Source organism: Echiichthys vipera (genome assembly GCF_963691815.1).
Source record: "Echiichthys vipera genome assembly, chromosome: 8".
In the NCBI taxonomy this organism is placed as follows: domain Eukaryota; kingdom Metazoa; phylum Chordata; class Actinopteri; order Perciformes; family Trachinidae; genus Echiichthys; species Echiichthys vipera.
Genome location: NC_139833.1, coordinates 25,886,948 through 25,905,090, shown reverse-complemented (window position 1 = coordinate 25,905,090; position 18,143 = coordinate 25,886,948). Strand labels below are relative to the sequence as shown.

Genomic DNA, 18,143 nt, shown 5'->3' with positions numbered 1-18,143 from the left:
TGCCAGGGTGTCCTTACGTGACCTGGGAGAGCGGCGGAGAAGCTACTTAAGGACAACACAGACATGCCTCTCTGGCCTGGTTTAGTGTTGCACTTCACACTTTTCTCCTGGCTATTTCAACTACTTCCACTCTATGGATTATTCTTTTTTTTACTCGAATACAGTGTATTACGGAAAGCACGTCCAAGCATTGAGGCGCTTTTCATCAGAATGAAGCTGCTTTGAAAACGCCTTATTATATATTAATACCTGTGTGAAAATAAAATGCAATAGTAGCTTGCTGAGTTAGTTTAATTTCAGATTAAAAGCTGATTTTATGGTCACTGATCTAGCACCGATTAAAAACGATAGAGACAGTAACCCATTATTAGGGTGGAGGTTAAACCAGCCAGGATATATGGAAAACGATCAGACAAAGAGAGCGTATGGCTGGAAGAACACTGGGATTTACACACTATTGCACACCTTCTGTATTAATTGTATTTAAATATAGTGACATTTTTTTGATTGCACTTCCATGAAAGTTAGGGGCCCATCAGAGATGAAAGGTAAAGGTCACACTATGATCCGTGATGTGATGAGAACATAAAAAAAGACACATGACATTCAGAGGAAGCCCATTTAATTAAATATACACAAGCGATAATACAAATATTTAGCTAATGCACAAACAAAGGTGCCTGTAGATTTCTATGAAAATATAACAAATGTATATTTACATAGCTAAGAGGACATGATTTGAAAAAAAGAAATCACAAAGGTATGATGTAGAAAAGTCAACAGAAGTCTTCAATCTCTTGTTCCAACTCCTAATTGAATGAGACGAACAGGAAAGGACAAACGATTAGAAACATTAAAGTGCTTTAGGCAAAAGTAACCATCGAACCAATTCAATGTGGTAATAATATCAAATATGGATTTAATTAATACTGAATAACACTAGTAATATTCCAAGGCTAATAAACTAGTTCTCTCATCTTAGATAACGGCAATAAAACATGAGAACTCCTTTACTGCGGAGATTTGAATGCACAGGTGCTACTAAATGATGTCAATGATCAGGTGATTTGACAGGTCATCATTTATGTTATCAGTTAATGTTTTTCTTGCTATGACCAGTCTTTTTTTTTATTTTTTTTTTAAGAGTTTTCTGGACGTTTTCAAGCTTTTATTTTATAGGACAAACAGGAAATGGGGTGAGAGAGGGGGGGCATGCAGCAAAGGGCCGCAAGTCGGAGTCGAACCAGCGCCCGTGGCCTCTAGGACCTACAGCCTCTTTACATGGGGCGACTGCTCTAACTGCTCAGCCAACAGCCGCCCGCTATGACCAGTCTGAATATCTCCAGTAAAAAGGACACAGCTCAACAGAACAGTCCAATACTAACCTGTATTAGTGAAGTTTTGTTGTAGTCTCGTCTGTGTCTATAGATGCTCTGGCAGAGCAGAGCATAGAGTTTCTCCAGCTTATAGACCTCGTAGCTCTCAGTCTTGGTCACTACTTTCTCTAACAGCTCCTGCAGAAATGAGGAAGAAAAGGCAAGAGAAAGAGGAGTGACATGCAGATTACATGTTTAGCTGTCAAACTTCATATCCTCCGATGGAGAAAAAGCCCAAGAGTACAGGATGAGGGAAGGACAACTCGAGCCATGTCATCTGTTTATTAGGGCTTCAATGAGTAAAGTTGAGAAGCAGAAAACACATCTGGCCAGTATCAATAAAAAGATTAAAGAACAGGCCAGATGCCCAGAGTATACCACACACACCTTTAATCTGTCTCTGTCCACTACCAGAGGAGGAGGTTCCTGGTGCAGGACCTGCAGAGCTTTGTCCACATCGACCATCTGCTGCTGCAGCACAGCGTTCTTAAGAGCACGCGTTATGGGCCTCACGCTCCGCTCTGACACACAAAAACAAGAGCACAAAGTGTTTAGACATGTACGATAGATGACAGTCTGCTGACACATTCACTCTAAAACACTGGGGGATTGCACCTTATAATCTCTAGAAATACGACACTGACACTCTTTGAGAAGGGATTTAGTGGACTGGAGGTCGAGGGCAGTCTTCACAAAACATCTTAAGGCTAAGAGTAGGTCCTAACTTGCTGATTTAGGAGTAACTTACAAATAAGAGGCGTTTCACTCCATATTTTAGGACTCCTAGCTTTTTAAGAGGAGTGTAATTCACAAAGCCTTTTAGTTCTCAAAGTAGCTCCTAAATCTGTAAAAACGTAGGAGTCCTCTGAAGGAGTCCGAAGTCACTAAGAGTAAACGAGGAAGGACCTAACACGGCTGCTGCAGTCAACATTTAGGAAAGATGAAATGAATGATGATGAAATAGTGAGCTTTTAAAAAGGAACAGCTTATTGGAGATGGCATTATGAACGTGGTTGGTCAAAAAAAACACCCAAAATCACCAGAGATTAAAGTTGTTACAACTCTCTGCCAATTGGCCACATGAAAAATGCAGTGATGCAGCTCAGACGATCTTGGCGTCTCTCAGGTGACGGTCAGGAGTATTTTGCAGCGGACGATAAATGAGCTATCCAGACCCCAGATAGTGAGGCAGTTCATTTGCTTCCTCATTGAAGTGTTTCTATCATAAAAATCCCTCTCATTCACTCCCTCTCAGCCAATCACTTTAGGCATAGAAAGTATGAAAAGGATGTCATCCATAGCGACGAGGTCAATCCCGCCCTCTAGTCTCATTTTAGGAGTCCCTCCCACTCCTTAGTAAAAGTTGGTCTCAGAGGCTTTGGGAATAGGTTTGAAGAAATGACTCTTAACTTAGGAACTTCTGGTGCTCCTTAGGAGTACTCTTTAATACCAAGATAAAATGTTTTGTGAATACAGCCCCTGAATTCCTCTTAACATTTTCTCTACACTTCCAAGTTAAAGAACCAAACTTTAAGTGTAAGACGGTGTTAATCAAACCTGTGCCTGTGTCCTCCTCTCTGACAGCTGCAGACGTGTCTGGGGTTGAGCTCTCTGTTGCTTCCACCTCCATTGGTTCAGCAGCACTGTTCCGCTCTGCCTCCTCTACAGTAACTACCTTGCTGTTCCCGTCCTCTGCCTGTATTACACTTTGACGTTTCTCAGTCTCTGTTTCTGTCAGCTTTTCGCTATTAGTGTCACCACTCTCCTCTGTGTTGGATTGCCCCTGGCTATCTCCTGCTGTCTCAGTGTGGCTGTCCTTGTTAGTGTTCGCTGAACCATATTCACTGTTCTCCTTTTCTGTCTTTGTCAACACTTTGTTTTCTTCTGACTGTCCTGGCTGATCTGTGACAGCTTTATCCACCTTTTCTTTTTCCTTCGATGACTGGTCGTCATTTTCTGGTCTTCCTGTTTCACACAGGGCGGCCTTATCTTCAGCAGCTTCACTCCTTTCCTCTTTTCCCTCCTGACTGTCCTGCTCCTTTGCAGTGGGCCCAAAACTACCTTCCTGTGCTAGTGCAGGCCAAGACTCTTCATCAACTATCATCTGATCCTCCTCTCTGCCAGTTCCCTCATCACACTCTGGTCCTCCTCCTCCTTTCTCAACCTCCTCCTCATCATCCCCATCTTCCTCGTCAGACCCCCAGTCTGCGTCATCTCTGGACGTGTGGGGAGAGCAGGAAGACTTCTTCTTTGGAATGACGCCAGCAGACCAGCGACTCTTCCGCCTCTTCTTCCTCTGGGCTGGAGCACCAAAAGGGGATAAATATTGTTCTTTTGTCATAGTTACTTTAAGTACATAATTACACTTTGTTTAATCTCGTAGTTTTTACCTGTGTTTTTAGGTGTTGTAACAGCAGAGGCACTTGTATTGGGAGCGACTGGAGTTGTGGGTCCAGCTGGCTCTCTTTGCGGGGTCATGTCAGTGATCTTGCCCTCAGCAGGAGGTTTGGACTGTTTGGGAAGGACATGATAGAAGGAGGGAGCAAAGCGAGCAGTGGCACAATCTGGAGTAGTCGGGGGGGGGGTGGGCGGGGAGAAAACACAATGCTATGTTGTCAATCTGCACCTTTGTGAAAGGGTTCCTTCTGAAACTTAAGGTGTGGTTCAATTATTCAATTCTTATGGTTGTTTAGTCTGACGTAACACCCTTTGGAAATACGATTTCCGGGTCCAAACGCTCCGTTGAAACAAAACAGACACAACGGCCGAACGTTTGAACAATTACAATCACCTCTTTCGGCAGTTAGACATCTATTTCATCCATAAGAAAGAGGTAAAATTACAATACGTCGTATTCGTAAGATCAGATCTGTTCAACCAACGGGGAACATGGCACTGTGGCGTTGTAGAAATACGAGGCTTGGAGCGGCTTGGACTTGGAAATCATATTTTGAAAGGGTGTTACGTCACAGCCGGATCCTTCAAGAGACTTGGGTGAGAAATGCACAAGCTCAATTGATTTCTGTGAGAAGTTGAGTGACTTTAGTGAGGCAGGTGGGATTCGAGACAGAATATAGTAGCATGTGTATGTATACGTATACACAAATACACACAGCATTCACCTCTTGTGCTGCGTGACGCTTTGTTCTCCTCACAAATCTTCTCAAAGTCTTCATCCAGTTCGTCTCTGATGATAGCATGGACAGTGTCCTTCAATGCACATGCTCTGTGGCGGATCTGTCGGTCTGGAAGAAACACACACTCAAATGAGCAAGAATGTAAATTTCCTGTTCAAATGTAAGCATTACAGATTGATAACTGTAAGCATTAATACTGTATATGTTCTCTGTGACGATGGGGAGTACATTTTAGCTGATCGCTGTGTGTACCTGAGGGGTCCCTGTCTGGGTTGTACTCGAGGGCGTTCCGCCAGATGAGATCCACGTCTTGGAGGAACTCTTTGACCGTCTCATACTGATGGAGGTCAATCTTTGAGAGAACTGTTGACAGGTCCATAGGCTGCTTGATCACCTCGGCGTAATCTGGCACCTAAAACACATGACGACGAGGCTGCTGTGAGTACGTAATGGTGTGGAAAAGGGTTTGAACTGAACACTGGATAGTAAGGCTTTATTAGGGAATGTGAAATGAGACAATAGAATAGAATGGAACGGCCTCTACCTCTTCTAAATCTACAGGCCTTGTAAAAGCCTTGAAGCGTTTGTCTTGGGACAGGCGGTTGGTGACATCGCGCAGGAAGAGGCGAAGCTCCCTGAGGTTATCTTCCTCCTGCTCCTCCAATCGTTGGATCTCCTCTTCTGTCAGCTGACGTGGGGGAGGTGGAGGGGCGACAGGAAGCACCTCCAATGCATTGAGCACTGAAGAAAGTGGAATGTTGACAGACGAAGTAAGGAGAGAATTTAACTAACATAGAACTACACAACATTATTATCACATAGCCACTCGGTGTGCTGCTCTATTTGGGCTGGAAGTGAATATCATATTTTGCTCCCCACAAAACCCTTACATGTCTTATCTTGTGAAACTGTTTTGTTGCAGATCTTATGTTTTCTTTCTCCATCAACAGCAGGTTAAATAAACTTTTTTTTAATTAGCCACACCAATTGCTGTATTGTAGCTAAAAGGTGTAATGAGCGTATCGCATATCAAGAAATGGTAAATGGACTTGTATTTATATAGCGCCTTTCTAGTCTTCTGACTACTCAAGGCGCTTTCACACTGATGGCAGTGGACATCTACATACCATCTAATCTAATCTAACCACATACCCATGTGGTGTGCGCAGCACGGGGAGCGTTTCAGGGTTCAGTGTCTTGCCTCAGGACACTACGACATGCGGACTGGAGGAGCCAGGGATCGAACCGCAATCTCTCTAATGGAAGACAACCTGCTCTAGCTCTGGGCTACAGCAGCCCCAACTCAACTCACAGATTAGCTTATATCTGTATTTTATAACCACACTCATCTATTTCTCACCAGCTTTCTTCTTGGAGGCAGGGGCCTTGGCAGCCTGATTGAGGATTAGATCCTCAAAGAAGTTCCTTCTTTCTCTGCTGGTGGGAACATGGATGTGGAAAACCTCTCCGTACTCCATGCGAAACAACTCCTGAACCTGAGCCGGGAAAGGAGACTTCTAGATGAGTATTATTACATTCAGAGAAAATCATTTTATATAGAGAAAAAACAAATCTTATTTTCACTGCACAATTATTTTCTTAAACGCTGTGCCCTCATGTCATCACTCTTCTTTCCATACCTCCATACTGAGTTGGTCATATTGCAGGTTGCACGTAGCCAGAAGCAGTATAGGAGCGAAGGCAGGGATGGAGCTTAGCAGGCTTAGGAAGGTGGCTCTTAGGGCCGGACCCACTGTTTCCCACCACTGTCCGATGTGAGGGATGTAGAGGATACTGGGAGAGGTCCGCTTTGCTTCAACAAAAATCTGCAGAACATGGCGCATGGAAACATTAACATATGGTGTATGGATATTTACATCAACGGATGGGCGTACAGAACCTAGGCACTCACAGAATATAAAATGAGGATCAATATGACAGAATGATAAAGGTCGCTGTAAATGTAATACTATAGGGTTTTGTGACTGCTGATCGTAAAAAATGAACAACTTTCAGACATCACTTTTGGTAGCATGATGGCTCATTCACCCCTGCCATCAACATGGCTCTTTCAAGTATTTGTCTGTAGTACATAATTATCCCCACTGCCCACGATGTAAGGGGGTGGGGCCCATGAACTACAGTCACTGTGGCAGCCATTTTGGCCAGTGAAGTCCACTGAAGAGAACACACTGAATTTGACAAGACTGCAAGCGTAGAGACTACCTCTAGTGTACCTCCGTTCTGTGTCCGACCAGATTTTATAGATCTGTGGTCATCTCATGAGTGGTTATACGTTACTAAATATGTACAGGAATCATCACCAGTGTATTACTAAGCATTTATCTCATTTACCTGAGCACAAGTCTCTTCCGGTGCAGTTGCACTGGCTCCGAACAGCACGGCCATATCAAGTGTGTACACAGTGAATTTCTCCAGAGCGTGGAGGACAGCAGGAGCCAGGTGGGAGCTCTGACCTGAGCCTGGTCTGCCCTCCAACAGCAGCCTAGGGCGGTAAGAGGTCGGGTGGCTCAGCACACTCCTACACTCCGACAGATGACAGAGACACAGAGGAGGTTAAGGGGTAGGAAAGGGCACATTCATTTGTCTAAGGACGTACTCACACTGTCCTTTCATACCGCGACCCGGACTTTAGGGTACTTGCCCCCCCTCCCTCTCCCCCCGCGCCCCAGCCCCGTTTGTACTCACACTGCCAGGGCCGGCCAATGCTTCTTGCTGTCCATACGCCATAACACGTCACACGCATTGATCGCGCGTGTGGCTTTGTTTACAAATCTTTCCACAGACCTCAGAGTTTTTGTGCGTCTTGTCGACTGTTTTTGAATCTTTTCATCCGACCAAATCTGCAGTAAACACTCCACCTCCGCATCACACCAACGTGACCCTTTCACCGCCATTGTTGTTGTTGTTGTTAAATGTCCGCGCATGGTCCCTCCTTCTATTTACATGTCCGAACAGGTGGACATAACGCTACTGCCGTAGGGCTCGTGCTCGTACATGTGCAAACGGCTCCGCTAAAGCCCACCTCTTTCAAGCGGGCCGCTGGCCGCAGTTATGCGCAGAGCGGGTGCACTCACACTGCTTAAAGGTACTAGGCTTTAGCTGAAAAAACGGTTTTGGCCCCGGCCAGAAGGACAGTGTGAGTACGCCCTAAAAGACCTTCAAAGAGATTTGTGTTGCTGGGACACCAGACAGCTTGCAGCACTTCCAAAGTAAAGCAAAGATGAAGGGAACAGAAGTAAGAGAACTACAAGAGAGTCATAATATGAAAGAGGGAACCCTGGCACAACATTCCCTCCCAAATAATGGATAACCAACCTGTTGAGGTTGAGAAGTCCTTTAACAGCAGGTGTCCCAAGGTGTTGGGAGTGAGAGGTCTGTCCGTTGGAGCAGACTTCTGAGTCTTCATCCTCACTGAACATCAGGTCATCCTCAGACACACCACAGGTCACACCTGGAAGTAAACACACAGTATAGCAGTCTCTCTGGATGTCCCAATGGGGCCTGGTGAATGAACAGCCAATCTGTAATTACTTATGGACAAATGAAATGAAAGCATGCATATTCATAAACAAAACAGATGAGAGCCAGAATAAATTGAGGAAAAAAAGATGAGGCAAGTGTGCACCTAGTTCTCTCTTCCTCTTTAAGCCCTGCTCAGCGTGCGGGAACAGTCTGCTGACAGTGTGGAGGATGTTCTGGAGGGCGGCACTCAGCAGAGGACGAATTGCAGGTATCAGGGCCTTGGCTGGAGACACTACTGCCCTGAGCATCACAATCACAATCGTATTTACTTTAAGAGCCATACCAAACAACAGGCACTGGAAATATAATCACACAAAAAGAGAGACAACACTTCAATGTTTTACTATACAGTTATTTTGAGTATACCTCTGGGCAGCAGGCACCATCTTGGACATGGCAGACATAAAGTCTTTGCTTGTGATGGCAATGGAATTGACATCAAGCTCAAGTTTCTGCGATGAAAAGTAGATTTGTGGGTAGCGACGCCGCAGTGCACACAGGGCAGCTTCTGAACACACAGCCTTGATGTCTGCTCCACAATAACCTGGCAGACAAACACAATAGAATCTGTAGGTGCTGGTGTGCAAAGATTTGTGTTTCCTGTGCAAATGATGAAAAAGTACAGTTCAGTTCTGAGACAGGTTTTGTCCTGGACTTATACTGGACTAAAAGAATAAAAATGGCTTTCTCTGATGTTGATACCAACCCATACAGTACTGACTTTTATTTTCTGTAAGGCACTTTGTGGTACTGTCAAAGTATGAAAAGTACCATATAAATAAAGATTGATTTGATTTGAAGTGTATTCTTCAAGCTGTTTATACCACTGTTTTTGCACCATCATATGCAAACATACCAACACATTTATCTGCCAATTCTTCCAGAAAAGTGTCAGAGGGTGGTGGAGTCCACTGTCTGGTGTGGATCTTCAGAATGTCCTTCCTCGCCTGCCATACAAAAGAAGATCACAGCATTTCAAGGTCAGGTCAAACATTTGCAAGCTTAAAAGGCTTCTACCATTTTAGCCCAAAATCATTTCACATGTGAGTTCTCTCCTCATCTCTGCCAAGCATTAAAGGGTGTCTACTGTTGCTCACCTCTCTGTCTGGCAGGCCGAAGAGGAACTCTCTGTCGAAGCGCCCTGGTCTTCTCAGAGCTGGGTCGATGGAGTCCAGTCTGTTCGTAGCTCCAATCACAACAACCTCTCCTCTCGCATCTAATCCATCCATAAGAGCCAACAGGGTCGACACAATGGAACTACAGAGCCACACAATGAGAGCATAGAAATGCAGTTCACTGAGCCAAATTATTTATGTTGGATTGTAATATGTGCTTGCAATATCATAGCATCCTTGAAAAAGATAGTGAAACATTCTCAGTGAAAGCTACTTTCTTTTCCTGATACATACAATATCTCTAATGACGCACAAAAGGATTCAAGCATACTACTATAATGAAAGTCCAATCATTCAAAACTATTTCTATTTTTAAAGAAACTTTTTTTTCTGATTGGTCAGCAATCATGTTGAGCCATAAATGACGTGTGTGTGTGTGTGTGTGATGTGTTTTCACAAGAATGTTGCGACAGACAACATTCAGCGGCCTTTGTTTTCAATTCTGAGTGAGATGCGTTTGTGTAGCTGTAACCAAGCTGTTTCTAATTCAATATTCACTTAATTGTGATTGTTCTCACATAAAGCAGGAACTAGGCTTATGACCAGTAGGCAATTGCCTTATTATTATTTATTTGGAGGTATTATTAGTGCTTTTAAAGGCAGCAGGTTGAGGTCATGTCATTTTACCTTTTCTTGATTTAATTGGACAGAATGCCTGAGATTATCTGTGCTGTCGTACTTGACTTAAATTTCAAATACATCTTGATGACACATGAAGAGGGCCCCTGGCTATGTTCGCCTTAGGACCCCAAATTACTAAGTCTGCCACTGCTTTATGACGGCCAATGCTTTATATGAATTTGGGGAACCCACCACACAGTCATTCTCATTGCTCACCTGTGGATCTGGTCCTGACGGCTGGACCTGACTGGAGCCAAACCATCAATCTCATCGAAGAAGATGATGGATGGACGCATCTGGTATGCCTAGAAACAATTAAATGATCTTTAGATCTTATACTTAACAATGTGCAGGAATTTATTTTGCTCATCCTAATCTCCCACTGAATGTGTTAAAAGCTGGTGAGTTGGCTTTAATAGTAAAAGTTTTCTAAAATTCTTTGTTTACAACAGGAACCAATCATGTTTGTGACAGGCAGGGAAAATCAAATGACAATCCCCCTCGATCCCAAAAGTATAGTGTACGTTGATGAGGAGTTTGGTTTACCTGGTCGAAAAGCAGTCGAAGCTGTCTCTCAGATTCTCCCACCCACTTACTGAGGCAGTCAGCTCCTTTCCTCATAAAGAAAGACACCTTTCTTTCACCCTGACTGCACTCGTTGGCCAGCGCTCTGGCTACGAGGGTTTTCCCTGTGCCTGGAGGACCGTAAAATAGACAGCCCCTAAAGACAAGAGAAAAAAAGACAAAGAATTATGGGGACTGTATTAGGGCTTATCTGACATTTCAAACCAACCGAAGCCTAAGGCAGTGCTAGAGAAGATATTGGACAAGATGAGAAAGGAACAAGGAGTTAAAAGGAAAAAAAAAAACATCAAAAATTATTAAGATTATTATTTTTGGGCAGTTTCAAGCCTTTTATTATATAGGACAGACAGGAAATGGGGTACGGGGGGGGGGGGGGGGGGGGGGGGGGCATGAAGCAAAGGGTCTCAGGTTGGACTCGAACCCTTTTTCCAACTTGGGAATGTTGGATATAAAACTAGGACAACATAAGTCTGCTCTTTTTCACAGTACAGATACTGAGTCATGTGAATGTGAATGTACCATTAACGCTAAAGCAAATTATCACATTTTATCTTCTCAACAAACACGCATTGTTTACCTGGGAGGCTGTATCTTGAACCTCTCAAAGACTTCTGGGTAGAGGAGAGGGAACACCACCATCTCCTTGAGCGCAGAGATGTGTCTGCTCAAACCTCCGATGCTTTCAAACCTCACCTGGATGGCAAAAAGTGTCATTTTAAGATGGTTTGCTCAGAATACTGGGACTGACCCACAAACTGTCCAATCATCCATTCACCAGTATTTTATTAGCAGGAATACTTTGTCTTTCTCCTCAGTAATTATCGTTCGACAAGTTGCGGAGGCTTGAAGTCGACTTTCATTTTCATGTGATAATACATTTAAAAGATGTGAAATATATTAATTCTCTCATTGTGTTATTTTCAACAAGAACCCTGAAGTGCTATGGTGTGCTATATTTAGGTCAATACAGAATGATTTGAGTGTGTGTTTCCCACACATATGCAACTAAAAAGAGATGTGTGTGTGTGAACTATAAAATGTATTTAGGAGCATTTGTGCACATAACCTAGATATTTAGCAGCCACTAGCTCCCGTGAACTGCACTACATTTTTGTTTCAATTGTCTTTTTTGCCGTTACTGCTGTTCGACCAAAAAGGAACTTGCTGCCCTGGCTCCAGAGCAGCGACAGCTAAGTTCAGTAGTGAATATAAATCACTTGACTTCTCCCTCATGATTTGTCTGCGTGAGTGAATAAGTTGAGAATCTGTTCACGCTTCTCCAACTGCACAGCAAGTTTATTTTAATGTGAACATGCAGACCTTTGGGTGTTTTTCTCTTCAAAAATGAGTGCAGCGTCACTACATGCGCTAGCCTAAATGGTTAGTGGACGGCAGTTCAGGTTGCAATAATGACTTTCTGCTATCTCAGAGTGGATATCAAGTGTAACATTTCTTATAAATGGAGGGTTGGTTCACCACATTTGTTTGTAAGATTTCATATGGATTTGAAGTATTAAATTAACGTTGAAGCATAAATTAACAAATACATAAAGTCCGAAGCATATTTAATTTAAAACATGGTTGCACTTATATTATTCACAAAAATGAGAAAAGAAAAATGCATTATTTGATTCATTTTATTACACCCCCAAACTTCTTTATGTTTTTATCATGGACATACTCAACTTTAGAGCACATGTGCTCCTTAGGGGGGGGAAAGTTAGCATCCAGCCCTGTATTTACCATCATGTGAACACGTCCCTGTTTATCAGACTACTGACAAAGCGCTTGCATCCATCCAGCCATCCATCGATGCAGCTTACCGTCTTGTCTATTTGCATGGGGTCCACATCAGCAAGGCTGGCTCCAATCTTCATCCTGTCCTTGCGGATCCCCAGCAGGTCCTCTTTGACAAGGTTCATAGGCAGACATCTACAGGGAAAACGTAAAAAAACACCGCACACACACCTGGTGAATATATCGGCAATCAGCGGTGGCCAGGCTGACGGCGGTGTTCTATCCATGTGCTGAGGAACACCGCTGTCGTCTACCTTTACCTATGCTGTATGACGCCTGCGCTGGTGGTGATCTCACCTGTTGACTGACCTGCTCCTGTTCTTACTTCTCCGTCTCTGGAATTTCTCTTCGTCTGAGGATGAAGACGTGGAGTCACTACTGTGGAAGGCGTGTCTCCTCCTGAGAAGGCAAAAGAAGCAACGACATTATCTCTCGTCCTATCTGTTATCAGTGTGACAAAAAAACAATCCCAACCACGTGTAGGTGATGATTTGTTTCTTTTGAGCAGCTAAAAGATTTTTTGGTTATGTCACCTTGGCAAAAAAACAAACAAGAATCAACGCTAGTACGTAAAGAGACTTAGTATTAAAACCAAACACACTAACTCAAATAAACACCATTACCACTCACCCACTCAAGTATTACAGATTTTCATATTAACATACACATTGCTGATACAGCATAAATTTAGAAAAAAAAAGAGTCAGTATTTGATTATGCATCATGTGCATCCTAACCCTGCATGACACCTGACTAACACACAAAGAGGGCTTGACTTACAGACTCAATGTGATAAATCAAGAACACAAAAGGTCGGTATGGTTTTGTTCTCCCTCTCAATACTTCAACTCTACTTTCACCCAAATGTGCCTCATCTACCAACAACTACTGTGCTTGCAAATACAGACAGCACCCGAAAAAACAAACTACAGACTAACAATAAACACCAACATGGACAAGTAGCGAGGGTCTTACCTCTCAGAACTACTCCTGAAGGTGGGATGAAGAGAATCAGAGGAAAAGAGAGGAAAAAGAGGAATTTGGGGATTGATTTTCACATGCCATGATAATACTAATGGAAACAGCGTTGTGACCCACGAGGGTGTAATGCTGTTCTGAACACTGTGTGAGTCAAACCTCTTTTTCTGACTGCTACAGTAAGTTCTTACAGTGTTTCATAAGGTTTGAATCAGAACATCAAGTGTTACTGAGAGAAATATCATCTCCTATCAAGGCATCTGTTTTCTATGGCTAATATTGGCTGGTGTCTGAGCGGTTATACTGACCTGCTGGTTCGGCTCCTGTTGTATGGGCTCCTGGGGGCCGTGGAGCTGAATCTAAACCTGCGCCTGGTAGGAGACGAGTGGTCGTACATGCTGCGCTTCCTGGGCTCTCTGGGTTCTAAGAAAACAACAGCAAACCTCTTCAAAATTCTGCAAAATTCAATAAAAGAGCTGAAAGCAAAGTAAATTAAAATGTCCTTAAGAAAGACAAAGTATTGTCTTTCACGTGCAGGGATATCTGCCTTTTAAACAATGTGATCAGGTTGAACAAAAGTAGTACCATCCTGTGCAGCCTGGTAGCGAACCACAGTCTTTCTCTGTCTGAAGTCATAACGCCTCTGATTATCTTCTTCCTCATCCTCGCCATCCTCATCGTCCTCTTCTTCATCTTCTTCCTCCTCCTCCTCAACATCATCTCCTCCACCTTCACCCTCCTGTTCCTTGTGATCATCATCATCACCCTCATCCACACCTTTGAATTAGGAAGAAAGGTAGAATTATGATTTTAGAAAATTTTATCAATCCTGCTTTAGATGGCGTTACATAGAGATAATACAACATACCCCGGGTAAGCGCCATAAGAGGTTATTTAACCTACTCCATCTCACCTTGGTTCTCCTCCTCAGTGTCTTTACTCTCCACGTCTTTCCTTAGAGACCTCGTCATTCTGCCCCTGGTGTACATACCAAGCTGCTCAAAGGCAACAGGTCAGACGCTGGTTAATTCACCGTTTTGAAGCTTGTTACACATTATCAAACAAAGGAAACATTAGGTTTACACAATGTAACGTGAGGTCTTGTCTGTGCATTCTTACCTCTTGTTCATCATTTCTATCTCTGCTCTTCAGTCTGCGTCTCATCTTCTTCATGTCGTCCATCTTCTGGAGAACAGCTTCAGCAGTGCTGAAGGACAATCACATAAAGGACTCCATCTGATAGATACTTGAGGTGATGGCTCAGCTTTATTCGAATTGGAGCAGCAAAGCAGGAGCGAATGTTGCTGTACTCACTTGGTGATGAGGCGGTCGTAGAGCACTGACTGGTTACGGGAATCCAGTTGGTATCTGGTGATTCGGGAACTACGTCGCACTGAGCAATCCTCCTCTTCCTCCTCTTCTCGGCTCTGTAGATTAAAGCGGCTCCTCTTGGGAGTGGATGACCCCTCCGCCTCATCTGGAACATCTGGGGCAACAGAAACAATTTTTGTCAGCTTACTAGTAGTATAGCCTTCCTAAAACCTAAATGCTGCTAAACAGGCTTTGCATAATGTATAATTTAAGAGCTCCAGCTCTCTTTGGAGAGCAATGACACTGTAGCGAACTTCACCTGCTTGCTGCTTGCTGTTGGATGCTCTTCCCTCTCTCTGCAGCCTGGAAGATTTCCTGAAGAGAAGGACAAATAAAATCAAAAAATGAATTCCTCGTGTATATTAGGACTGGAAGATATGCCCAAAACCTTCTATCTCGATAAAGATAATTTTACGTCTCGATAAGGATATAATGTAACGATGTGTGTGTAATGTGTCACCAGTAAGACACCATTCGCTGGAATTATCCCTATCCGAACAGATGCGGTCTTCCGCATTTCCTGGTATTTTCATGTTGCTTTTACTGGGTGATCTGCGCCACAATGCAAGTAGATTTCATTTACACACTTCTACGAATCTACATGTGAAATTTCATATGTTTACATGGGCATTTACATGTCAAATTTTTTATACTAAAGTGACTTTGATGAGAGAAAGCTGTCAGAACGTTTAGGCGACGCTCAGCCTGAGCTGCTCAGATTTTATGGTATATTTTGGAGTTGTTAAAGCATGTCATTTTATTGTTTTATTGTGAAGGACTGAAGTATGGTCACGGTGTTTTGACAGCATTGATGTTAATGTGGACGACCAGCAGCTCCCAGTTTTTACGGCGAGGAGATCAGGGGTTAGCACACAGCTAATTCACCGGTGTGAGCATCCTTTTGACGACTCTTGTAAACACAAAGATAAATCAGGCCGTTACATGGTTTCAAAGATACGAAGTTAGACTTTGGTTTTACAGCATTAAATTAAACCAAAACATTACACCATCATGTATATTTGTAGGTTCAACAGACAGTTTGACAGAATTTAGAAAAAAACTGACCGTCTGGTCACACAGATCTGTTATATCATGATATGGCATGTTCTCTGGTAAATCCATAAATAAATACTCTATATGAAATAACCACATGGTAAAGCACATTACATTTCTAACCAATTGAAAAATTTTGACAATTCCACTAAAAGATGATAAATGATCATACTGAATTATCTCCAAGTCCTAGTGTACTTTACGTACTCATTACATTTTTTGCAAAAACGTACCTCCAATGTAAAATTTGATATGGCAAGCCTACATTTGGTGAATTTATTGCTATAAAAATGTTTTTTTTCAACAATGCCACTTTGTAAAATGTAGGTTATGTGGCTAGCAGCAAACTAAATAAAAAATGATCCTGACAATAATATAAGTTGTCACACTAAGTCAATGAGACTTTGCAGGGAAAAATCTCACCACATTTGACTGCCAAGACAACAACACTTGCCCTCGTACCCATTAGAGAGTAACTGGTTAAAAAGTATCAGTGAGATCAAAGTGAGTGGGCCTGTATTACCTGAGGCAGCCTCCTCCAGAGCTGTCTTCATTTACAGGGGAGCTGGTCTTTGGCTCCATGTCGGCAAAAGAGACCTCTAATTTCACTCTCTGTCCTCTGGTTTTCGGAGAGTGATGGAGTCCACTTCCCTTCTCCTGCTTCAGATCAGAGTGTCCCTGGCACAGTCACATTACAAGTTCAGAGTTTACAGCGTATGTACAACAAATGAGAAGTATCTGCTTGATTGAATTTGAAAATCATAATAATCACGGGCCGGGTGAAGAATATTAACTGATTTACTTCTAGGTCTGTGCAAAAGGATGCACATCTTTAAATCAGTTACCACTGTGACTCACTTCATAATATATATATATATATATATGTGGATTGTTCATTTTAAATGAATGCATATGTTTTTACCGTCTATAAAAAATAAATAAATGTATATGACTGCTGGGTGGCAGTGACTATCACATGACTAGAAAGCTAGACTGGTATTGATAGCATAAAAAGTGATAATATTTTAGTGCTCAACTCTACACAAAGCACTATTTGTCATATGAGAGCTGCTGCTGAACACCATCTCTGCAGGCACTTTGCTCAAGTGCTCCTTATGTGCCTCAGAGGGTGTGTTGTTTATGGATTAGAAATACAGTCTTAAGCAAGTTTACTTTCAGAATATACTTTAACAAATTGTTCAGGATCAACGATAAGCATTATCTAATATCCATGCCGAGGATGCATTAATGAACATTTAACAATTGAATTTCTGTTATGAACTGACAACTAAGTCTGAGAGACTGTTGCATGAAAAAATGAGTTAATGAATGAATGAAGGATCCCCCACCTCCACAAAAAAACATACCAAAACCATGGCAGGTTTACATTCTGGTTCTTGACAACCCAGTCTAGTAGAACCATAGTGTAGTGTTAAAGTATTGTTTTATGGCCATTCCACATACCACTGAATGAAAATGGTCTAACATCTGTCATTTGGACTGTACAGTGTGAGTGTTCACACGAATGAATCAACCCATGTCCAATAGACGCACACGTTTCAGTAAAACGTTAGAAGGGACAACAGTGCTCTTCAGATACATTCTCAGTAACGTTAAGTGACAAACTGACAAGGTGGCTAGTTAGCTTAGCACGCTAGCAAAACTAGCACAGCAAAGTTATAATCTTTACACACCACATAAATGATGATCTAGTGATCTGACCAGCTGTCTAGGTGCATAGACTCACATTCACCATGCTGTTTTCGGGGCTGCTGAAGCTGTCATCCAGGCCCCGGGAGGACCGGGTAAGCCGGGTAGACTTCTTCTGCGACGCGGGAAGCAGCGACAGAAACTCGGAGCTTGTTTCCAACTCCATCGACCTCCTCTTCGGAGTTGTTGCTCCCGGCTCAGCTGCTACACCGCCGCTGCTGCTGCGTAGTATCACCATCTTGACTCCGAACCGACCTTAATACGAGCACGAACGACTGAGAACCGGCCGCGATTCTGCCTCAACGCGTCTAACGTTTACGGTGCCGCCAACATAGTGCAGATAACGGGCATATACCCGCCAGCTGACGAACACACGAGCTCTCACTAAACCCTTGATTTCTGGCGCCATAAACGTCATCGGAGGTTATGAGGTAAGCGGCTAAGCGCTAGCGCCGGGAAAAATAGATCTCTTGACGAAATTGTGAATGGAGTGAAGTTGTAAATAATGTTTTATAATTTAGTAATTTTGCCACAACGACGATCCAGCCCATTATAATAACAACTGTTGTCATCGTTATACCATAATATTTGTTTAAACGTAACACGGCGGAGGGATCCGTGTAAAATTTGAAAAGGTGTTCCGGTTGATGTTAGAGCGCGCGCTATGGCCCAAACTGCGCACTAGCGCGCGCTCATTATGTACACAGACCATGTAGTCATGGGATCATATTCACGTTTACAAATTTAACAATAAAATTGCTTCAAACAGCCACTAGGAAACAAAAGCATATGAA

General features: G+C 42.9%; 1 protein-coding gene across 2 annotated transcripts; it reads right to left on the bottom strand.

Annotated features, from left to right (window-relative positions):
* Nucleotides 1–646: 646 nt before the first annotated feature.
* On the bottom strand, nt 647–17,692 carry atad2 (ATPase family AAA domain containing 2). Of its 2 annotated transcripts, XM_083917549.1 has the most exons (30): nt 17,387–17,692; nt 16,163–16,317; nt 14,846–14,901; nt 14,530–14,701; nt 14,335–14,422; nt 14,129–14,210; nt 13,801–13,992; nt 13,524–13,638; nt 13,213–13,227; nt 12,535–12,636; nt 12,264–12,372; nt 11,018–11,133; nt 10,402–10,576; nt 10,072–10,160; nt 9,157–9,316; nt 8,916–9,006; nt 8,426–8,603; nt 8,163–8,299; nt 7,853–7,988; nt 6,869–7,055; nt 6,154–6,339; nt 5,874–6,009; nt 5,058–5,254; nt 4,766–4,925; nt 4,499–4,621; nt 3,767–3,940; nt 2,934–3,677; nt 1,764–1,897; nt 1,386–1,514; nt 647–809 (listed from the first exon to the last, which is right to left on the bottom strand). In XM_083917549.1, exons 1-30 carry the CDS (start codon nt 17,585–17,587, stop codon nt 777–779), a joined length of 4,572 nt encoding a protein of 1,523 aa, XP_083773675.1. In that variant the 5' UTR covers nt 17,588–17,692; the 3' UTR covers nt 647–776. The 2 variants fall into 2 exon arrangements, with proteins under 2 accessions (XP_083773675.1, XP_083773676.1); XM_083917550.1 differs by lacking the exon at nt 13,213–13,227.
* Nucleotides 17,693–18,143: the final 451 nt, after the last annotated feature.